Here is a 24,737-nt window from a genome sequence, read left to right as displayed (position 1 = left end):
TTTTAAAAAATGGCAACAGTTACATTGTTCTGGAGCTCTATATAAGCAGGCTGACTGAGCTCCTCAGTTTAGTTCTGTTCCAGCTTACAAATAAAGAGCTGCTTTGGAAGAATGACTGTGTCGTCTGATATGTTCGCCCACAACTTAACAGTATGGGAGGTAGGATAGAAACCAGGGGCTGATACAAAACATTTTGCAGCTTGAAAGACAAGCTGGAATTCCTCCCCATTCCATGTACGAAAGCTGTTTCGGCTGACAACTGAATTGTACTTTAGCACTGCAGATGGGATAGCATCCTCCATGGCACCTGAGGAAGCAGAGCAGTTTAGGGAGGCCAGGACAGGTGACAAAGCATACGCAAATGTGTCCTTCAACAGAGGGTTTAGGAGGAAGAGCCTGAGAGCTGCTGGTCTGATGGTATGGCCAGAGCCAAATGCAACAGCCAAGGGTGGGGGGACAACTTAAGTCCATCTTTTACCCAAGCCATTGAATCTGAACCCACAGTTGCTTAATCCGACCTCAATTCCTGTTAGGGAATACAAATATTATCCTGGAAGTCCTTGTTTTGTGACATTTTAGGGCTATTTGTTAAGCAGTACACTATATGCGGCCTAGGACCCACGTACCTACAGGACCGCCTCTCCTGGTATGCCCCGCGGAGGACCTTAAGGTCCACATTTTGGAGGTCCCAAGTCGCAAGGTCATTAGATTGGTCTCAACTACGGCCAGGGCCTTTTCAGTACTGGCCCCGACTTGGTGGAACCCTCTGTCACAAGAGACTAGGGCCCTGTGGGACTTGACATCTTTCCGCAGGGCCTTGACATCTTTCCACCTGGCCTTTGGTTTGGACTCAGTCTGGCCCTTATGTTTCCCTCCCCTTACGGTCTTGATTTATCGGCTACTTTAAAATGAGGCTGCATTCTAAATTCCATTTTAACCTGTATTTTAAATTGGTTTTCTCTCTCTCTCTTTCCCCCCTATTATGTTTTTACTGTGATTTTATTGGTGTTAGCCGCCCTGAGCCCGGCTCTGGCTGTGGAGGGCCACAGCCCTAAATAATTTTTTATTATTATTATTATTATTATTATTATTATTATTATTATTATTATTAAAATTAACAGCACTGATGTGTGCAAGAGGTACAGCTGATCTCCATATTTAGCAACACATGGATCCTTCCTCTTCGCCCACCACTCACCTTTGAGTTCTCTCCTTTGCCTGTAAACAAAATGCCACGCAACTAGTTCAGGGGAAGATGCACCCCTAGAGTCTTTTGTAGAGAAAAGAAATCCAATTGGAGAAGAATTTAATGGTCAATTACGCCGCAGTCTCATCCCAACAGCGATAAATGCAGCTTATGCCTTGTACTCATTGTGAGGTAATTAAGGAGCTCCTGTTTGTGTCATTTTTGCCCTGTTATATGGCTAAATAAGAAGGGATTGCTAATAAGCCTTACAAAGGCAGCACAGTAATAGGCTCATTTTCTGAGCGCTCGGCTTTCACTGTTGAAAAAGGAGAGGGCTCCACTTAGTCACTACTACGTTAATTCCAGGTAAATGAAATCGAGTCTGAAAATTAGCACTTGTGAAACACCACTGTCTTCTTACAGCTCACTATAAAGTTGGACAAGTAACTGCCACAGATGAAGACTACCCATCAGACTGTGTGACCTATAGAATAGGCCATGGAGGCATTTTTTACCCCGTTGAGATATTCTGGTTGGATCCAGTGTCTGGAGTCATAGAACTGATAACAGAACCAGACTACGAATCTGTCCAGCAGTACAAACTGATCATTGAAGCTGTTGACTGTGATCTGTTTCATCCCAGAACTGCTAGTACTGTAGTAAGTCTGAGTTAACCATTTTTCTTATGAACATTATCCGGCCAGTTCTTTTAACTTTCCTTTCTATAGTAGCTGAATTATGGGCAATCGGTCCACTAGAATGGGAAAATCAAAGGCAGGCGGGTGTCATGCAAACCGTTTTATTTCATAGGGTACCTTTGTAAAGAAACTCTTGTGCCTTTGCCACACCATTTTAAGAACTCCAAAGGTAGGCCTCGCCTTTGTTTTCACTGCTTCTTCCAAGTCAAACCATCAACATGACCGAAGAGCAAAACTCTCATATCACATACCCCAAAGGAACTTATTTAATGGCTAGACATGTAGTGCTGCACAGTAAAAGTAGCATTTCTTTTAGAGAAGAAAGAAAGGTAAATTAAACTCTGGAAATCTCTGCCACAAAATATGGTAATGGCCACCAATTTAGATATCTTTTCAAGGCGGGATTGGATTGAGACTACAGTCTCAGGGCTCCCACAGGCATCTGTTGGCCACTGTGAGAACAGTATGCTGGACTTATGTTCTTATCACAAATTATGGGCTGTTGGAAAGAATTCAACATAAGGGGTGTTTTTTTATGTGGTAGCCCCATGCATCATGTGAAGCTGTCTTGAAAAGGAGGCAAGGAAGTCATGGATGAAGAATGATAATGTCAAAAAATGGAAGACCATCTGTTTTCTTTCCACAGGGCCTGTAAGACAAGAGTTGTTCCGCCTGGCCTTTGGCTTGGAATCAACTTGATCCCCTCCCCCTCTTTCCTTTTTCCTTTCTTCTTCTGTGATGAAACCCCTATTTGGGGACTTCCCTGGCTTTTTTCTGGCCCATGTAGGACCAGTCTGGATAGCTGGCCTTGGTGAAGATTTGACGTTTTCATCCCCCAAAAGTTTTTGATTGGAGTTTCTACTGAAATGAGGCTGCATTTTAATGTTGTATTTTAATCTTGTTTTTAAGTTGTATTTTAATCAATTGTTTTTATACCTGGTGTTAGCTGCCCTGAGCCCAATCTTGGCTGGGGAGGGCGGGGTATAAATAACATTTATTATTATTATTAATTAATTAATTAATTAATTAATTAATTAAAGGGTTGCAGAGGGTAGAGGCAGATGGGGGGCAAGGGAACAGATGAAACAACTAAGAGTAGTTGGAAGGAAGGATTACCTGGTGAGTGATATGGAGACAATTACACAAAGATCACTAGATCTTAACCACCAAAAAGCTCTTTGCAATAATCTGCGTCCTGCGAAGCAGAAGTAACCAGAAAACAACTTTCAGAAGAGCTCTAGCCCCATCTTGCCGGTAAAGGTGTCTGTCCCATGTGGATTAGTAGAGACGAGAAGGTGCCACCTTTCCAGTGGCGTAGCGTGGGGGGTGCAGGGGGGGCCGGCCGCACCGGGCGCAACATCTGGGGCTTAGGGTTAGGGGGCGCAAATCCACGGGTTAGGGGGCGCAAATCCACGGGTTAGGGGGTACAAATTACTTGCCTTGCCCCGGGTGCTGACAACCCACGCTACGCCACTGCACCTTTCTTTCTTTTTTTTTAAAAAAATCATTTTTATTGATTTTCCAATAAAAAACATCCAATTAATATATCCAATCATAATACTCTAATTAAAATAAAAAACTAAAATGTTGTTGTTTAGTCGTTTAGTCGTGTCCGACTCTTCGTGACCCCATGGACCAGAGCACGCCAGGCACTTCTGTCTTCCACTGCCTCCCGCAGTTTAGTCAGACTCATGTTTGTAGCTTCGAAGACACTATCCAACCATCTCGTCCTCTGTCGTCCCCTTCTCCTTGTGCCCTCCATCTTTCCCAACATCAGGGTCTTTTCCAGGGAGTCTTCTCTTCTCATGAGGTGGCCAAAGTATTGGAGCCTCAGCTTCACGATCTGTCCTTCCAGTGAGCACTCAGGGCTGATTTCCTTAAGAATGGATAGGTTTGATCTTCTTGCAGTCCATGGGACTCTCAAGAGTCTCCTCCAGCACCATAATTCAAAAGCATCAATTCTTCGACGATCAGCCTTCTTTATGGTCCAGCTCTCACTTCCATACATCACTACTGGGAAAACCATAGCTTTTACTATACGGACCTTTGTTGGCAAGGTGATGTCTCTACTTTTTAAGATGCTGTCTAGGTTGGTCATTGCTTTCCTCCCAAGAAGCAGACGTCTCTTAATTTCGTGGCTGCTGTCACCATCTGCAGTGATCATGGAACCCAAGAAAGTAAAATCTCTCACTGCCTCCATTTCTTCTCCTTCTATTTGCCAGGAGGTGATGGGACCAGTGGCCATGATCTTCGTTTTTTTGATGTTGAGCTTCAGACCATATTTTGCGCTCTCCTCTTTTACCCTCAATAAAAGGTTCTTTAATTCCTCCTCACTTTCTGCCATCAAGGTTGTGTCATCTGCATATCTGAGGTTGTTGATATTTCTTCCAGCAATCTTAATTCCGGCTAGGGATTCATCCAGCCCAGCCTTTCGCATGATGAATTCTGCATATAAGTTAAATAACCAGGGAGACAATATACAGCCTTGTCGTACTCCTTTCCCAATTTTGAACCAATCAGTTGTTCCATATCCAGTTCTAACTGTAGCTTCTTGTCCCACATAGAGATTTCTCAGGAGACAGATGAGGTGATCAGGCACTCCCATTTCTTTAAGAACTTGCCATAGTTTGCTGTGGTCAACACAGTCAAAGGCTTTTGCATAGTCAATGAAGCAGAAGTAGATGTCTTTCTGGAACTCTCTGGCTTTCTCCATAATCCAGCGCATGTTTGCAATTTGGTCTCTGGTTCCTCTGCCTCTTCTAAATCCAGCTTGCACTTCTGGGAGTTCTCGGTCCACATACTGCTTGAGCCTTCCTTGTAGAATTTTAAGCATAACCTTGCTAGCGTGTGAAATGAGTGCAATTGTGCGGTAGTTGGAGCATTCTTTAGCACTGCCCTTCTTTGGGATTGGGATGTAGACTGATCTTCTCGAATCCTCTGGCCACTGCTGAGTTTTCCAAACTTGCTGGCATATTGAGTGTAGCACCTTAACAGCATCATCTTTTAAAATTTTAAATAGTTCAGCTGGAATACCATCACTTCCACTGGCCTTGTTATTTGCAGTGCTTTCTAAGGCCCATTTGACTTCACTCTCCAGGATGTCTGGCTCAAGGTCAGCAACCCCACTACCTGGGGTGTACGAGGCATCCATTTCTTTCTGGTATAATTCCTCTGTGTATTCTTGCCACCTCTTCTTGATGTCTTCTGCTTCTGTTAGGTCCTTACCACTTTTGTCCTTTATTATGGCAATCTTTGAACGAAATGTTCCTTTCATATCTCCAATTTTCTTGAACAGATCTCTGGTTCTTCCCATTCTGTTGTTTTCCTCTATTTCTTTGCATTGCTCGTTTAAGAAGGCCTTCTTGTCTCTCCTTGCTATTTTTTGGAAATCTGCATTCAATTTCCTGTATCTTTCTCTATCTCCCTCGCATTTTGCTTGCCTTCTCTCCCCCGCTATTTGTAAGGCCTCATTGGACAGCCACTTTGCTTTCTTGCATTTCCTTTTCATTGGGATGGTTTTCGTTGCTGCCTCCTGTATAATGTTGCGAGCCTCCATCCATAGTTCTTCAGGCACTCTGTCCACCAAATCTAAATCCTTAAACCTGTTCCTCACTTCCACTGTGTATTCATAAGGGATTTGATTTAGATTGTATCTTACCGGCCCAGTGGTTTTTCCTACTTTCTTCAGTTTAAGCTTGAATTTTGCTATAAGAAGCTGATGATCCGAGCCACAGTCAGCTCCAGGTCTTGTTTTTGCTGACTGTATTGAGCTTCTCCATCTTTGGCTGCAGAGAATATAATCAATCTGATTTCGATGCTGCCCATCTGGTGATGTCCATGTGTAGAGTCATCTCTTGTGTTGTTGGAAAAGCGTGTTTGTGATGACCAGCTTGTTCTCTTGACAGAACTCTATTAGCCTTTGCCCTGCTTCATTTTGCTCTCCAAGGCCAAACTTGCCCGTTGTTCCTTTTATCTCTTGATTCCCTACTTTAGCATTCCAATCCCCTATAATGAGAAGAACATCCTTCTTTGGTGTCGCTTCTATAAGGTGTTGTAAGTCTTCATAGAATTGGTCAATTTCAGTTTCTTCAGCACCAGTAGTTGGTGCATAAACTTGGATTACTGTTATGTTAAAAGGTCTGCCTTGGATTCGTATCGAGATCATTCTATCATTTTTGAGATTGCATCCCAGTACAGCTTTCGCCACTCTTTTGTTGACTATGAGGGCCACTCCATTTCTTTTCCGGGTTTCTTGCCCACAGTAGTAGATATGATGGTCATCCGAACTGAATTCACCCATTCCTGTCCATTTTAGTTCACTGATGCCCAGGATGTCAATATTTATTCTTGCCATCTCATTTTTGACCACATCCAACTTACCCAGGTTCATGGTTCTTACATTCCAGGTTCCTATGCAATATTTTTCTTTACAGCATTGGACTTTCCTTTCGCTTCCAGGCATATCTGCAACTGAACGTCCTTTCGGCTTTAGCCCAGCCGCTTCATCAGCTCTGGATCTACTTGTACTTGTCCTCCGCTCTTCCCCAGTAGCATGGTGGACGCCTTCCGACCTGAGGGGCTCATCTTCCAGCGTCATAACTTTTATATGCCTGTTGTCTTTGTCCATGGAGTTTTCTTGGCAGGGATACTGGAGTGGCTTGCCGGTTCCTCCTCCAGGTGGATCACGTTTGGTCAAAACTCTCCACTATGACCTGTTCATCTTGGGTGCCCTGCTCGGCATAGTTCATAGCTTCTCTGAGTTCTTCAAGCCCCTTCGCCACGGCAAGGCAGTGATCCATGAAGGGGGGGGGGGGAAACTAAAATAAAACAGACCAAATTATAGTCCAAATTATAATTCTTAATTTTTCGGAGCTCCCCACGGTCTGGATCTCTGAAGCATATCTCCACATCTCAGTTCTGCCTCTCCTTGCTGTTTCCATATTTTCCACATCTCGATTTTGATGCTTTATAATTCTCCGTCCCTAGGTCCACAATTCTCAATCATGTACTTTCATCCGTCGAGTACAGCTTTATTAGTATATATTTTTCCAACTGTCTTTTTATCAGTGTAGTTTCCTCTGACTCCATTCCAATCCGGGATGTTGTCCAAGTCTGTTATCTGAAGTTTAATGGCACAGGAACTCCCAATCTTTAATTGTCCAAACCTTCCTTTATAGCTTTATTGAATCAGTACCTTCCAAATTAAATTGTTAGGCAAAACTGTTTGCAATATTACAATGTAGATAAACTGTATTCCATAAATATCACTCATTTGGCGATCAATCAGCCTTTGGAGACCGCACTCTCCCCCCTCCGGGCCCTAGAGGGGGGCCTGCTAGACACCACTTAGCCGAGAAGGGGCCACCTTTCAAAAGCACCCTGTGGCTGTGTGCCAAGCATCAAGTCAGACCAGGAAAGCTCTGAACTCTGGAAATACGAAAAGTTCCATTTTGGGCTAGGGTTCTCAGTGGGTCTTGAGGAAAGAGACATATTGGAATCGACACCCCAAATTACAGCATACTTTATATACTGGGCCATGAGGGGCTTCAGTATAAAAACACGAGTATATCAGAAATGAGCAAAGACCTCCCCTTCCTCATCTAGAGAGGAAGGTGTGGCTCTATATGCCAGTCCCCCTTTCTGTCATGCAAAGTCATGACGGTTAGCATTGGATGTCCTGGTCACAGCTGGGGTCAGCTGGAGCTGCTGGCTGTTGCAACGGATGCACCGCAAGCAAGCGGCTCATCTGTTGAGCATGTCTCTGTACGACTGTTCTGTTCCTAGCTGCTGGGAACATTTTAATTAACACCTACAAGCATAGGATTACTGTAACACAGAAAGCTCATTCATTGATTATAAATTACAAGCTTGCAGCACTTTCTTCTGTAACACTAGGGTGTAATAATGATAGGTACAACAGAATATATATTTTCAAGAGGGGGGGACATGTGGAACACATAACAGCAGATCATGCCTAAGCCAAAGAATCTGTTCTCGTTGGTTTTCCATTTCTCCCTGTAATAATAATAATAATAATAATAATAATAATAATAATAATAATAATAATAATACAGATGCACTGCTCCTGCGATCATCACAAAGTAGTTAGATTTGTTACTTAAATTTAATGACCTGATTTTGGTGATTTGGATTAATCCCACAGAAGTCAAGGAGGCTAAAATCAGCATAGGGAAAGAGCAGAACAGGTTGCATAAATCCAAGAAAACAATTGCTTGCAGTGGGACACATTAAGCCAGCTACTACTATAGTGGCCCAACAAAGCTGAAATGAATGATGTCGCAGACTGCCCAAAAGAGGTGTGTCAAGTACCTAGCAAGCCAGAATACATGGCTTGCTGGGCCTCTTTTGGCTTGGCAGGGTACAAAAACTAAAGAAGTATTTTACTCAGTGGGGAAAGAAAGTGTCTTAGAAGCTTTTACAGTGGTACCTCGGGTTACATACGCTTCAGGTTACATACGCTTCAGGTTACAGACTCCACTAACCCAGAAATAGTACCTTGGGTTAAGATTGCTTCAGGGTGAGAACAGAAATCGTGCTCCAGCGGCACGGCTGCAGCAGGAGGCCCCATTAGCTAAAATGGTGCTTCAGGTTAAGAACAGTTTCAGGTTAAGAACGGACCTCTGGAACGAATTAAGTACTTAACCCGAGGTACCACTGTACTCTCCTTACCTACACAAATATATCTTTTTTTTCTGGTGGAGAGGCAACAGTGATTAAAGTACACGGACTTAGGCTGCAATTAGTCTGCTCCAACAGGAGATGAAGCTGTAACCTGTCGTGTAAAATGCCTCTTGCTGTTTCTCTGTCCTTCTTTGATCAGAGCAGCTTCTTCTCTGACTTCTGGAGAGCAGGTTTCTGCTTAAGCAATGCCCTGTTGCTTGTGGACTTTTGTTGCAGTGAGTTAAAAATGATTTGAAAAATTCTGCTGCACTTATTTTCTCAGCAGCAGTAGCACTTTGCTAACACTCTCTGTCTCCTACATGCTGCTACAAAGCAGATAAGCTAATTACAGGTGTCATGGGTCCTGAGGGCAAATGGAGTTCAGTCAGCCAAGCAGAGACCTGGCCCTAGGGTGATCTAGAAGTGCAGAGGCGAAGCGACCAGAATAGGTGTCAAATACAGGTGCTCAGTTAACACCAAAACTTCACCTTGGGACAAATGTATACGTCTATGCTGCATTTTCAAAAATTAACAGCCCCTCCCCAAGTGTAATGTATCAGAGGAATGCAAGAAGCTGATATATACCAGCTTAGACCTTTCATCCATATGGCACACCCTCCAACAGTTCTCTGATGAAAATAGGAATGTCCTATACAACAACAACAACTTTTATACTGAAGGAATGGGTTTCCAAAACCCAAAACTGACTGTGCAGGCAGTTTGAAACTGCACCAAAATCCCTATTTTTCCTTAGCTAAAATCCATTAACTTGAGCTCTGAGCTCAATGCATAAACAAAAGCCCGGCTGTATAGACAAGTGCTCAGAGCCCTCTCCTTTATCAGTTGTGACAGCAACTATGGCCTTCACGGTACCAGTAGTAGAACAGAACAGAGAGAAGACATGTCTGTGCTTTATCTTACGTCCTGGACACACTCTGACACACATAAACCCAAGTCCGGGAACAAATGCCAGAGCGTGTTCCCGGAGATGATTACCTCTTCCTCCCAGATAAGAGTAGGAAGAGGAAGATCATTTTATGGTCAGAAGTACAGGAAGGAAACCCTTTTATGGTTAAGAATGCCAGAGCAAGAACATATGTGATGTCAACCTGCGTATATAGGCTGACGTGGTTGGAAGGAGAGAGAGGGTGCCTGGAGGATAATATATACTGCATGAAACTTGTCATTTCTTTGGACTTGCTGTGGACTCACCACGCAAGTGCCTTCTGCTATCCAGAGAGCAGAATAAACTCTTCCTTTGAACCAACTCGGTGTCATTTGACTTCCTTCCTCCTGTCCCGGAGCAACGCAGACCCAATTGGTGAACTCCAATAAGGCTACAATACTGGCCCATCTGACTGGGTTGCCCCAGCCACTCTGGGCGGCTTCCAACATATATAAAAACATAATAAAACATTAAACATTTTAAAACTTCTCTATACTGGGCTGCCTTCAGATGGCTTGGGGGGTTGGATAACGCCATACCCTCTAACATTTCTCCGATTAAAATAGGGATGTCCTAAGGAGAAGCGGGACATTCTGGGGTCAAATCAGAAACTGGGATGGCTTCTGCTCATCGGGGGCTGTCCCTGGAAAATAGGGACACTTGGAGGGTCTGATATGGATCCCTGTGCTGTCTACTCAGCCTGGCTCTCTGGAATCTCAGGGAGAAACTCTTTTCCATCACTTGGACTGGGAAGGGTCCCTGAAATACCTCTTTGGCTGTGTCTCCTTGTCCACAGTGGCTCTGGAATATTAAATGTGTTGGATGAATGCATCCAATCTGTGAGAGAAGCAGCATGCTCCTGTCCCCTGAATCTCCCATATTATGCATTGATAAGGACTGCTGTTTTCTGCACCTGTAGACTTGCTAGTGAGTGCCTATTACCGGTAGGTTGTACAGAGAGCTTTCCTCATCCTTTAGCCCACAGGGGCTCATTATGCAACCGGATCTCAGATCTTCAGGGTTTCCAAGTCAGAAGATTCCGTTTCAGACTGGCTTGAGCTCCAGCATCTTTCATTTTAAGCCTGGAATAATTATAATTACGTAAAAAAGAAAGAAAGAAAGATAATCATAAAAACTGCTAAGAGCCATGCCTTACTATTTCAAATGCTATTGTCTCCTCGCAAAAGTAGATCAAGGAAGAGTGCTGGTACTTTCGGTTTTCCTTTGCTTGCAAACAACTGGAAAATGCCGTTACTGCTGTTCAGTCCCCACACCTGCAGGGGAAAAGCTTCCTCAAGCAATTCTCTTTGAGAATTATTAAAGCAGTTTTCCCGAGGTGAAGGCAAGCCAGTGACTATATTTCACCTGGCTGCTTAACAAAGGCATTATGCCTCTGAACCCCAGTTGATGGGGGCAAAAATGCAGCTGAGCTCATGTCCAGCTTTCAGGCTTCCTGGTAGCCACTGGGAGAACAGGATGCTGGACTAGATTGGTCCAGAAGACTCTTCTCGTGCATCTTAATTTTCTAGTGTGCTTCTGTGTGTTGCCCGGGGGGGGGGGGCATTGTTACAGTGTTTCTCATCCAAATGCTGTTCTGAGACATGAGCTTACTGAGATTACTCATGAATGTTTCAGGTGGGAAGCCATTCATCATCTCCAAGGCAAGTAACCCTTAGGCTGAGTCTGGCATTTCCAGCTTGCTTGGTGTTTTGATCTTTTCTGTGTAAATGAACATTGACGATTCCCCTGCCTCCCACCCTTTGGTTTATAATATGTGAGTAGAACCTGCAACAGAATGGAGGTGCAGAACACCAAACCTCACCACTGCCTCCCTCTTCCCATCCCCAGTAAACAGCAGCAGCATGGGTGATGGAAGGTATTATTATTATTATTATTATTATTATTATTATTATTATTACTACAATATCTATATATTTAATTAATAATTATAATTTATAGGGACGTGGGTAGTGCTGTGGTCTAAAGCACAGAGCCTAGGGCTTGCCGATCGGAAGGTTGGCAATTCAAATCCCCACGACGGGGTGAGCTCCCGTTGCTCGGTCCCTGCTCCTGCCAACCTAGCAGTTCGAAAGCACGTCAAAGTGCAAGTTGATAAATAGGTACTGCTTCAGTGGGAAGGTAAACGGCGTTTCTGTGCACTGCTCTGGTTCGCCAGAAGCGGCTTAGTCATGCTGGCCACATGACCCGGAAGCTGTCTGCGGACAAACACCGACTCCCTTAGAGCGAGATGAGCGCGCAACCCCAGAGTCGTCCGTGACTGGACCTAACAGTCAGGGGCACCTTTACCTTTTTAAATATCTATGCTGTCATTCATCCGAGGACCACAGTGTGGTTTACAATATAAAAAACACAAAAACACAAACCATACTCACAAACAAAAGCAATACCCCCCAGTTTAAAAGGCCATAGATTGTTTAATTAGCCAAAGATCTGGGAGAAGAGGAATGTTTTTGCCTGGTGCCAAGAGATATGTAATGAAGGCACCAGGCGAGCCTCCCTGGGGAGAGCATTCCACAAGTGGGGAGCCACCACAGAAAAGGCCCCATCCTCATGTGGCCACCCTCTGGACCGCTCGTGGAGGGCCTCAGGCATTGATTGCAGGGTCTGGGTTGGTTCATATGGAGAGAGGCATTACAGTGAGCCCCACTTCTGCTACTGCCTTGACAGACTCATCCTTCATGAATCGTCTCATTCCCTTTTATCTCCTCTGAGCCTCCTCTGCTATGTCTTGTGACAGTCTTTCTTCCAGGGCGTTAGATCCTGTTAGCAACAGTAGATGAGCCATGCCCCCTTCAGCACTCTTCTGTGGGCCCCTTTTGTCTATGATTCTCTTGATTTGCTGTTGTTTCTTTTAATAGGTGACGATAGATATCAGAGAAGAGAATGATGAAGCCCCCGTATGCACACCCCTTACCTATAGAGCAACAGTGCTTGACAGCACCTCCCCAGGAACAAATATAAACAGCTTTCGGCTTACCTGCCACGATAGAGACTCTGCTGATACTTCAATGCGGTTTGAGATTGTTTCCGGTAAAAGTTCTCGCATCACGAAATGTCTCCTTATGGTTTTTGATGTGGAACAACACTTTCCAAACCTCGTTGGGCTTAGCTAGGGTTGCAGTCTCCACCCTAACCACCAAACGGAGAGGCTCTGTGCTTTGAAGAGTTGTGCAAGAGTAATGCAGGAATGCAATAAGTGGAACCTTTTCTGGCATGGATATGTGCTGGTGGGAGAAGAAACATCATTTGTTGATTTCTGGGTTATGGATGGTTAAGGGCATAGGTTCTCGGGCTTCATAAACTCATGGCTTTCCTCAAAGAATCCTGGAAACTGTAGTTCGGCCTTCACAGAGTTTGTACCTTTGTTTGACTTCTGCTTTTCAAATGTGCATCTTTTATGAATATTCATTTTAAAAGGAACCATTATTATCATCATTCTTAAAATCAATGCTTTACTGAATTTTGCGTATTTCAAAAGAGAAAGCACGTATATACAGACAAAAGAAAATAATTAAAAGGTACCGTTATTGCCATTGGTGATACCACTAAAAGTGCATTCGTTGTAAGCCTTTTTGTATAAAAATACACCCGAGATAAGATAAAATTTAGAGGCATTTAGAGGCATTCTAATCTCTCTTTCTGTTCTTCACACAAAGGAAATGGTGGTAACCATTTTGGTTTTGACCCAATTCGAGGGTCCAGTTCACCGCGACTGATTGTGAAAAGCCCTTTCGACTTTGAAGATAGAATGGATATGCAGACCCAGTATCATCTTGTGGTTCACATTATAGATGACAACTTGCACAATAACTCTGTCTCCAAAGCTATGACAGGAACAGTCCTGATAGATGTTTCTGTGGTTAGAACCAGGACTCCTCCTCCAACAACGCCATATTTTGATGTAAGTAGTACTTTGCGTTTAGCAAAGACCAATTGAAACAAACAGGTGACCAGTGGGAAAAATGCAACCCATTGGTGAGAAACCTATGGCTGTCTCGTCTTCTTTGGCAACCACTCACAGCCGAGTAAGATTGTCTTCCATAAGCACAGTTTTAACAGTGAGTCCGTAAGTGACTGTGGAGGCCAGTTCTGGATCCACATGTCCTTCCACAGTGGGGAGATAGGTTTCCGGTGGGATGTTGATCACGGTGAGGGTTTGCCAAATGTGCCTGCCTCTTAGCACGTTTCTCCCTTGCATCCTGAGTTTGTGTGTCTTCAAAGCCCATGACATCTTTGGTAAAGGCTGTTCTTCAACTGGAGCACTTGCAGGCCAGTGTTTATACTACATTTTTAATTTTTTTTTTGCCTTGAGACAGTTTTTAAACCTCTTTTGTTGACCACCAGCGTTATGCTTTTCATTTCTAAGTTCAGAATAGAGTAGTTTGCTTTGGAAGATGATAATCAGACATCTGAACAACATGATCAATCCAACAGAGTTGATGTTGAAGAATTGTTGCTTTGACACTGGTGATCTTTGCTTCTTCCAGTACACTGGCATTAGTTCGCCTGTCTTCCCAAGTGATATGTATTTTTTTCCGGAGACACCTTTGATGGAATTTTTTGAGTAGTTGGAGATGGTGTTTATAAGTGGTACATGTTTCACAAACATACAGTATCATCCAACTCAATGGTGTAACGTTGGAAAGTGTCTATACTTCTCCTGCCTGGGCAGTTATCTTTCCTAGGGGCCAATATTGATGCCAAAATCCAACATTGCCTGTGAGTGCAGCTTTCTCCCGATTGAAGTGCAGAGTGCTTGAGGACCGGGACATTTGCAAGGAAACCAAAATGCTTGCTTACAAAGCTATTGTACTACCAGCCTGTGACTGTACAAATACTGTTAGACTACAAAATCCCCTCATTCCTGACCACTGGCCCTGCTGGCTGGGGCTTATAGGAGCTGTAGTTCAAGAACATCTGTGGAGTCATAGGTTCCTCATCCTTATTTTAGAGTAAGGGTTAATTGCAAGTGGCCCCTGAACATTGCAACTCAACTAACTTTCCCAGGACTCAGCTACACTCAGTCAGTTATATCGTTGTAACTCCATTGTAAAGATGTGGCACCAGATGGCGCTGTAGAGCACAAAATTTGTCTATGCGATTCCACATAGGGTTTTTTCTTTTGCTATAACAATCTAATTTATGACTTAATTATAGCATTCCCACCCCCATGTGTAGATCCAGCCCCAAGTTCAGTGTATTAAAATGAATGGCCATGACTAACTCAGGTCCATTAATTTCAATGGGTCTACTCTGAGTAAAAACTACTCAAATCCAACCCCCTGCCTTCCCATAGTACTTTGCTTTGAATTACTGATATTCTAAGAAATCCAAAAAAGAAAGGGCCTGGGTCTCATTGTTCAGAAGACTGAATTAGTTACAGAAGATGCAGTTAACAAACTTTCTTTCCCTGGGGTGGGGGGCTGCATAGGGGAGTGAAGGATATGTTTGTTTTAAAGATAACAAGTCAAACTCTTTCTGCTTTTGCAATCCCCGCCTGGCAAGTGCAGGTGTGGGGAACAACTCAAATTGACTCTTCCCTCTTATTAAAAGTCAGGAGGCTGTTCAGAGCCACTCAATATCCTGGCTGTCAGCCACACTTGCGGCTTTGTTCAGCGAATGCAACAGAGAGCCCACAGCAAGATGACTATAGCGGAGATGGAGGGGGACACTTTTGCCACAGCGTCGGCCTCAGACAGGCTGCCAAATCTCATGAAAGGACAGCCTTGAATACTTCTGTTTATTTGGTTGCTAACTTGAGCATAAAATTAAAAAGGAATGTATTCCTTAATTGGTTAAAAGCAGAATGTAGAAATCCCAGAGGGGGATTAGCTGCAGAATGGCCAAATTGGAAGTAACCTCCTTGAGTTTTCAGCCCTTTGGGAGTTGTCAATTTTAGCAGTGTTTGACACAATGGCTTTGAACAAACTTTGTTAAAGCTCTTTATCAAACAACATTCAGGACTAGTGATGTTGGTACTATGCTTGAATTCCAAGAGGACTCCCCCAACCCACCTGCCCACCTGAAATCATTTAGCAGCTGCCCAGACTTTCAATCTGGTCCCCTGACTCAACCTTTCCCCCAATATTCCTTTTTGTGGCCTTGCTAGCTATGTCACAATAGGAAGGCACAACTCTTATAGCTGCACAGAAATGTTAGGTACACCCCCCTCTGCCTATCTATAAAGGCTAGGGATGGAGGAGAAAGCGCATCCAGCTTCTATGCAAACCTGGCTAATTCACATTTCCTGAACCGATACATGAACCAAAAGGCAGCTATCTTTCAGCATTTGTGCTTCTCCAAATATTGCAGCACAGCCCTCCACCCAGAAAATGCAAAGATAAATGTTTACATTTTGAAAAGCGCAGACAAAAAAATGTGTATATTAGTCAAAATAACACAAAAATATCATTGTACTAGGGGAAATCGGGCACAAAAATGTGTTTTCCTGTAAACTTAAAAATAATAATTTTGAAGTGATGAAGGAATGGGGGCAAACTCAATTTAAGATTTGAAGGAGGGGAAAATGAGATATTGGAAGAAGCCAAAAATGACAGATCCATCCATCCCTTGTGAAGGCTGTGCTAGGCCAGTGGACTGGGAGGAGTTTGATCATGCAATCAGTAAGTGCTCTTCATTCTGTATCCCTTCTCTGTAGGCTTGGGATATGAGCAGGGGGAGCGAGGCGGAAAAAAATAAATCTGTACAGCATAATAATAATAATAATAATAATAAGAATAATAATAAATAAGAATAATAATATAATTTATTATTTATGCCCCACACATCTGGCTGGGTTTTCCCAGCCACTCTGGGCGGCTACCAACCAAATATTAAAAACACAATACAGCATTAAGCATTAAAAACTTCCCTAAACAGGGCTGCCTTTAGATGTCTTTTAAAAGTAAGATAGTTGTTTGTTTCCTTGACATCTGATGGGAGGGCATTCCACAGGGCAGGCCCCAGTACCGAGAAGGGCCTCTGTCTGGTTCCCTGTAACCTCACTTCTCACAGGCTGAATGATGGGGGTAGAGATGCTTCTTCACATATACAGGACCAAGGCCATTTAGGGCTTTAAAAGTCAGCACCAACACTTTGAATTGTGCATCAACAACAATGCCTTCGTTTCTGCAGTGTCTTTATATACACATTTTATTGCATGTTCCTCATGACTTGAAATCCCATTCTTGATGTAGATTATCCTATTTAAACACTCCTGACATGTCATTTTTGTGTTCTGAATAGTTTCCCACCCCCAGGCACATTCTTTTAGTTAGTCTTAATCACACTCCCCCAGTGCCATCCTACAGTGTGTTGTGTTGTTGTTGAGATTTAGCTTGGATTTCCCATGCACTGCATCAAAACTAAAATGGTTTCAGAGATTCCTCCCTCTCTCTCTCTCTCTCTCTCTCTCTCTCTCTCTCTCTCTCCCCTCTCCCTCTCCCTCTCCCTCTCCCTCTCCCTCCCTCTCCCTCTCCCTCTCCCTCTCCCTCTCCCTCTCCCTCCCTCTCCCTCTCCCTCTCCAGTGAGAGCCAGTGTGATGTAGTGGTTAAGCCAGTGTGGTGTAGTGGTTAAGAGCGGTAGACTCGTAATCTGGTGAACTGGGTTCGCGTCCCCGCTCCTCCACATGCAGCTGCTGCACCTTGGGCCAGTCACACTTCTTTGAAGTCTCTCAGCCCCACTCACCTCACAGAGTCTTTGTTGTGGGGGAGGAAGGGAAAGGAGAATGTTAGCTGCTTTGAGACTCCCTAGGGCAGTGATAAAGCGGGATATCAAATCCAAACTCTTATTCTTCTTCTCCCTCTCCCTCCCTCCCCATACAGCCAAAGAAAGGTCTGACTATTGTATACACATCAGTCAACACATTCCGTTCTGATAATTGGTATGTCCCGTTCATCTTCACACTGGTGCCAATTATGGCTGTTGGATTGCTTGCTTGGTCGTGTTTTCTGATATGGAGATATGGCGGGTGTAAGGAAGCATGTCTGAAACAGCGGACCAAAGCTCCCAGGGAAATAAAAAGGTATGTCTTTTGACATAATGGCCAGAATCCAAAGAATGAAAATCTGTTGAAACCTGTGAAGGACAGGAAGATTGTGCATACAATTAGAGTTGGGATTCCTTTGTGGCAGTTCTGTTTTCTATGGGAGGCTTGGGTGGCGGCGAGGAGCGTGGGAGGGGATGTCTTTAATACCAGTCTCATAGCATCTCTTGTTGTGCTACCATTTCCCACCTCAGACAGACTTCCACAAGCCAATCTGGTAAGTTGATTCAAGGACCTGAACTTTCAGCCGCCAGTGAAAATAAATGCTGGGCCACATTTTAATCCACCTGCTGCAAGCATCTGTGAGAATTGATGCCTTATGGTCTATATGCATGGAACTAAAAGTATTATGTCTGACTTCTATTAAATGTCTTTCTGTTACAGAATAAAGAAATATAGTTTAGGTAAGTCCTTCTGTGGAACTATAAATACTGTTGCTATAATGTTTGTTTTGTTATATCCATATAATGGATAATGTGTGTCTGTGTTCATTGATTTTATTCCCATAAGTAAAATGCCTTTTATTGTTGATGCAGGAACCCAGAAAGAAAACATGGAAGTGATAACAGTAAGTAATATTGTGACACTGGCTGAAAAATGACACAACCGGTAAAGAATTTTATTATGAAAGTTCACAATAATTAAATAAGTATACCCATTTTTGCTATGAGGTCAAAGTAAGTCCAATCAAATTTGACTATGGGGTGTGGCACTCATCTCAGCTTTCAGGCCGAGTGAGCTGGCATTTGTCTGCAGACAGCTTTTCTGGGTCATGTGGCCAGCACGACTAAGCCGCTTCTGGCGTATGAGACAGCATGATGAGTGCCGGACCATACAGAAATGCCATGTACATTTCCGCCTCAGCGCTACCTATTTATCTACTTGCACTGGTGTGCTTTCGAACTGCTAGGTTGGCAGGATCTGGGACAGAGCGACGCGAGCTCACCCCATTGCACGGATTCGCACTGCTGACCTAAAGATCAGCAAGCCCAAGAGGGTCGATGGTTTAGATCACAGCGCCACCCGTGTCCCAGTAAAGAAAATATATATACAGTGGTACCTCGGGTTACATACGCTTCAGGTTACATATGCTTCAGGTTACAGGCTCCGCTAACCCAGAAATATTACCTTGGGTTAAAAACTTTGCTTCAGGATGAGAACAGGATGGTTTCATAAAGTGGCGCCGCGGCGGCGGGAGGCCCCATTAGCTAAAATGGTGCTTCAGGTTAAGAACAGTTTCAGGTTAAGAACAGACCTCTGGAATGAATTAAGTACTTAACCCGAGGTACCATTGTAGAGAGAGTCATCACTTCCATTAAAGCAAACATGGAAAGTCTGCATCAGCCCCAGGCAGCATGGCCAATGGTTGGCTATTATGAGAGTTGTAGTAAAACAACATCTGAGGAGCTAAATAAGCAACTATTCCCCCTCCCTTTGACTTCCCCATCCAAAAATCTGGTATCCGGCTGTTGCAAATCAGCGGTGGGTGTGTCCAGCATCTTCCTCCAGGGATGGTCCAGCATCTCTCCTCTTCCTTCAGTGGAAATCAGCATCAAGGCAAAGAAAGATGATGTTAGTAAAACTTTTAACTGCTTTGCAGTTGGTCTGGCTACTGCTTCTCTCCTGCTGGTGGTGGTGAGGTGCTGATGTTAATGGAAACCGAATCATTTATTAATTACGATGTTTATGAAACTTGACTGCTTTTGTTTTCACTTCAGGAAACCTCCACTTATGAAACTGTGTTCAATGGAGAAGCCAAAGATCCAGGTAATATATCCTCCCTAGGAGGAATGTGGGGAGCGTTCACGCGACACACCGACACACTAGCGTGTCGCGACACACAGTTTGGAAAGCTCTGATATAAGGAAACACACTAACACAGAGAAATCCAGCCTGTAAAGCAAATCTGTTTCCTTTTCAGGAGCTCAATTGTACCAATCTGGTCAGTATTTAGGGAGTAAGATGATTTTCAGCAATCATTTGCACGTGCCTTCTATGGGTTGTATGGAAATACCTTTCACAAAATCCTTTGGCAGTAGATGGTGCCACCAGGCCTCCTGGACCTCACCTATTCATTTGTTTCCTTCAGTACTTCTTATTCAACAACTACTGCCTATGATGACTGTGTTCTTTTTCCACTCCGAATACCACTTACTGGGAATTACAAAGGAAGGACCCTGCTTGTGGGCTTCCCATAAATAGCTCAGACAATAGAGCATGGGACTCTTAATCTGAGGGTCATGAGTTTGAGCCCCACGTTGTTCAAAGGTTTCCTGCATTGCAAGGGGTTGGACTGGATAACCCTCCAACTCTAGGTTTCTATGATTTGGTTGGCCAATGTGAGAGAACTGGATGCTGGACTACATGGGCCTTTGGTTTCATAAAGCAAGGCACTTCTGATATTCTTCATCAATATAAAGAAATGAAACTAGCTTTGCATTCATTCTAGTCACAGGTAATAATGCAACGTTACCCCATTTTTTCTTCTTCCTTAGTTACAGGAAATCTCTATCAGTATAACAGCAAGTCAGGAGCAAGAAAGTGGAAGGTCCCTCAAGAACCCATCAGAAACAATCTGGATCTCACAAGCATATCTTCGGTGTCTCAGAGTCTCTCTCCTGAAAAGAACATGCCAATGAAATTCCCTAAAGATCCATAACTTCTTCAGCCTTTAAAGCCAATCATTTAATCATAACCGATCTATTTCTCTACTAGTCTTCAGCGGGAAGATGTATTTAGTATCAAGGAGTGGGGTTCAGATGGAGTTTTGAATATAGATGAAAAGAAACGTTTTCAGAATGAAGCCATGTTTGTTTTTGAAGGCTGTTGAGACATGGGCTCTCTCCTTGGTATGACACGATACAATATCGTTGTATCACCCTGCATCCCTAAGCAGCTGCCGAAAGTAGAGCGAAGCCAGGGAAGCCCACAATACAAGGACACCATGTCATGAGTTTTGTATTATGAAATTATGGTAGGGAACATTTTTAAGCCTGAGGTCCACATTCACTCATGGGCAACTTTCCAGGGGGCAGATCCAGAGGCAAAAGTGGTCAGGGCAACATATTACACATCTGTCTCCTCTACCTAGGCAAACAAGAGGCATTATCAGAGTGCAAGGACTCATTCTGGGCAGGCAAAAAACACTCAAACAGAACGTAGGGCTATGTAGGATCTGGTACCACCCCATTTCTAGTTCATTCATATAGTGCTAAACCCTGATTTAGTATTATGTGCAGTCACAGCCAACATCTAGATCTGGCATGAATTTGACTAAGGATGCACATAGTCCAATAGCTCTCCAATATCTCTGCTACCTGATATCCTTTTTCTGGGGATGTTAGAAGTTTATACAACTCCAGCATGTGATCTACCATTGAGCTAAAGCCATTTTCCAGATGAAAGGCAATTTCTTGATTGTACTACTACTCCTGGTTTTTGTATATCTAATTAGAATCCATGAAACTTTGAAAAGGGCCTACATTTTGCTATGATTTCCCTGAGCATCTGAGTGCTTTATAAATCAACAATGTCTAATCAAATAACTCTGATATGAAAATGGCATTTAATCATTTTTTAAAAAGAAAATTTGATCAATTGCTTTCTTTGTATTGAGGTTTATTAAAAAGAGGAAAAAGAGGAATGGGGAAAACCAATTCCCTTAGAAGTTTAATTTACTTATTACCTATTGATCTGGAGGCCTCTATAGGTTGGATATTGGAGCTGTAAGCAAATGTTTTGACTACATCTCCATAGTGACAACAGTGACAGCAATCAATTCTAGGGGCCCCTATCTTGGGTCATCAATAATGTTGGTTTAAACCATTAACACTTTGCAATTTTTTTTGTTTAAAATCTGGACACACTGAAAAGATTGTCAGGATGAAATATCAGGATGCTTGTTGCTGCTCTGAAATATCAACTATGTTTCCTTAGCTAGATAAATTTTTCACATCGGCTCAAACTTTTTCATGGGCTCTAAATTCATCTTGAAATTTGACTGAGGAAGCAATGCTGATCAAAACTAGAGCTGGCGGAAAAGAGTGATTTAACAAAAAAAATATCATGGAACTGAGTCATTACAGAAGGAATAGTTTCATGGAATCACCCGCCCCCAACCATTTTGTTTCACCAATTCATTCCACTGATTCATCAGTATATTTTCTGGGGAGCAACTGCCATTGAACTCAATGGGGTGACATGCTGCTGTTGTTTTTTGTTTTTAAAAAGATGGCTAATAGCAGTAGATGGCCCTGAATCCTATTTGGACCATGGTGAAATGAAGTTTTTTTAAACTTAGCTGGAAACCACACGAAGAGTTTTGATGCGTTTCTTATCTTTGCTACAATTCCTAGTCCACCACCTTCCCCTCTGATCATGTGCTTTTATTAGGACACTTGGATCCCTGACAAAAGGAATGAAATTAAAAAGAAGAAATTGGATGCCAAAATTTGCAAGGGGGTATATTTCTCTTCTTATTTTCCAGCACAGGTTGCTGATGATTTCTCTAGGTGGCTCCATTTAATTTGTTTATCTATATCACATTGTGCTGGTTAAATGAAAACTAAAACCTGTTTGGATCGAGCAGGGGGATCCTGATTGGTATCACATACCAAGGCACTTCAAAATCTGGTTTCTGTGCATATCCAGGAAGTTTGGAATTATTAAATTTGCACCTACTGTCTCTTCCCATCACTGAAAAAGACAATATGTGAAGAAGGTAGAGAAACAAGTTAGCAGAATGCACGTGCATTTTTTTCGGAATTTTGCAGCAAATTCACAGGAGCCCATCAATACCACCCTCTGATTTCCTGGGCTTCCTTGAAATGCAATTGTTTTTGGATGAGTGACTCTCAATGCATCTCATTAGTTAAGGCTGTCCAATAAACGAGGCCTTAATATTCATGGAGTTTGTGACAGGCACTCATCATTGCCATCCTCGTGCCTGGGACGTGATGGGCAGCCACACTGGGGAAATCTATATGCAGCTACAGAAAGAGACTAATTTCACTTATTGATTGGTTATGCCAGGTGACTTGCTAGAGGTTAATTTGACAAAGGAAAATAATTTGCACAGCCCTCAGCTTGGGCACATTTCTTTGTTTGCAAGAGATGAAACAATGAATTGCCAGTAAATGAACAGGATCCCTTCCCCTACTCCCATTGGCCTGGTGCTGGGAAGCCTCCACCACGGTGCTTAGTGGTCCAGGTTGAGGCCAGTTACAGTTGTTGTAGCACTTCCTTGCTTTCCCTCCATTGGAAGGAGCCCTTGGCCATACTCATAAGGAAGTACCATAAGGGCCAAGGCCATTTCTGAAAGGAGGCCAAAGTCTCCCCTGCCCCAGTGGAAAATCTCATTTGGCAGTACTATATGTTGGGTTTGGCTAGTGACAAATTTGTCAGGGCTGCAATGGTCGACTGGAAGGCAGGGGTGCATCTGTAATATTCGGTCAGTGAAACCTTCCTGTTTTGAACCCAATAAGTTCCTGATCTTCAAGACAACGCTGTATGCACCATAGATACTTGATCTCCAGTTGACACACAGACATAGAGATCTGTAGTTCCTTCTCTCCAGTGTAAACAACATGGGGTATGTGGGGGGTCTTTAATAATAATAATAATAATAATAATAATAATAATAATAATAATTTTAATAATAATAATTTTTATTTATATCCCGCCCTCCCCAGCTGAAGCCAGGCTCAGGGCAGCTAACAATAATAAAATAATACAACATTCTAAAATCATTTCATTAAAATTAATTCAACTCAAATTGATGGCAACCATTAGGCTAAAGTTCTGTGAAGATTGCCAAAGGAGGGAGTCAGGCTGTGCCCTGACCAAAGGCCTGGTGGAACAGCTCTGTCTTGCAGGCCCTGCGGAAAGATGTCAAGTCCTGCAGGGCCCTTGTCTCTTGTGACAGAGCGTTCCACCAGATTGGAGCCACAGCTGAAAAAGCCCTGGCTCTATGTCTCTCATGTTTGTGTTGGTGTGCATGAAAGCAAAGATGGGCAGGGAGGAATACATCTGAATATTCCCGATGCCTCACACATCTTGCCTAGATAGTGACAGCTACTTCTTTGATCTAAGGAATGACAAAAAATGTGCCCACTCCTTTCCCATGATAGGTATCTATCTTAGTCCCACCACGAACCACTGGGGTTTTTAAGTCTTGTGGTGGATCTACACACAGGAAAAAACACTATAAACAAGTCAGAAATTAAATCATTATAATAAGGTTTCCCGGGGACAGTCCCCAGATTTACAAATCAGTCCCCTGACAAAATCCTATCATTCCGACTCATTTCAATGAAGTGTCCCCGGATTCATTGAAAAAAAAAATCTGGTAACCTTACATTATAACAAAAGAAAAAAACACTATGGAAAATCGCTCAGAAAATTCTTTTGCTCTCTGGTGCCATCTGGTGTTGCATGTATATAATGCATTCAAAACATTGTTTCTTGACTAATGTAGCTGAGTCTCAGGTGTTAGGGAGATACCAGGAATGGTAGGAGGCTATGCTTCTCAGTATCAAAATGCCCTGCCCTGCCATGACTGGCTTTGCAACCAACTGTAATGAGCTTTGAATTTTCTGGATGTTTAGAGCTGGTTCACAGGGGGTCGTAGGAATCAGTCCAAACTGGCATTTCAGCTTGGTGGGGGTCCCCCCCCCTAGATTGTTGCAGAACTCCTTTATTCCATTTCTGTGCAATTTCCTTTCTTTTTTTGACAGAACCCAGTAACATTAATTAAGCACAGAGTCTCCTGGATTTTGAACATGAATATACATGATTGTCTCTAACAGCTTTCCTAGTGCAATTGTTCAAATGATGAATGGAGCGGGTTGGAGAATAATTAGTGTTCTCATGAAAATGCTCTTTGATGCAGAGAGGCTTAAATAACCTTAAATTGCGGCTGCTAACCAGTTAGTGCCAGAAGAACATTAGAAGACCTCTCTGGATTAGACAAATGACCCACCTAGTACAACATTCCGAAGGCCAGGAGTGCAATGGTGCTCTGCCACTCATTATCTCCATTCAGAATTCAGAAGAAAACAACTTCTGGACCTTAGCAGCCATTATGACAAGAAGCCATCAATAGTCTGATCCTCCAGGAATTTGTCTAAGCTCTTTTTTAAAAATGCCCATGTCGGTGGCTGT

At 43.2% G+C, this 24,737-nt stretch overlaps 1 protein-coding gene across 1 annotated transcript in view; it reads left to right on the top strand.

Moving 5' to 3' along the window:
• Window positions 1-22,481, top strand: part of LOC310756766 (cadherin-related family member 3-like) — a 46,000-nt gene extending 23,519 nt beyond the window's left edge. Inside the window, exons 10-17 of the mRNA XM_083601474.1 lie at window positions 1,610-1,845; window positions 12,391-12,562; window positions 13,189-13,433; window positions 17,356-17,555; window positions 17,961-17,980; window positions 18,113-18,144; window positions 19,295-19,343; window positions 20,072-22,481. Coding sequence (XP_083457600.1) covers window positions 1,610-1,845; window positions 12,391-12,562; window positions 13,189-13,433; window positions 17,356-17,555; window positions 17,961-17,980; window positions 18,113-18,144; window positions 19,295-19,343; window positions 20,072-20,235 — 1,118 coding nt within the window. The 3' untranslated portion in view covers window positions 20,236-22,481. The remainder of the gene's footprint in view (window positions 1-1,609; window positions 1,846-12,390; window positions 12,563-13,188; window positions 13,434-17,355; window positions 17,556-17,960; window positions 17,981-18,112; window positions 18,145-19,294; window positions 19,344-20,071) is intronic.
• The last annotated feature ends 2,256 nt before the right edge of the window (window positions 22,482-24,737 follow it).

Source organism: Podarcis filfolensis (genome assembly GCF_964270895.1).
Source record: "Podarcis filfolensis genome assembly, chromosome: 2".
Taxonomy (NCBI): Eukaryota; Metazoa; Chordata; class Lepidosauria; order Squamata; family Lacertidae; genus Podarcis; species Podarcis filfolensis.
Note: the sequence above shows the minus strand (reverse complement) of the source record. Positions and strands in the feature narration are given on the sequence as shown.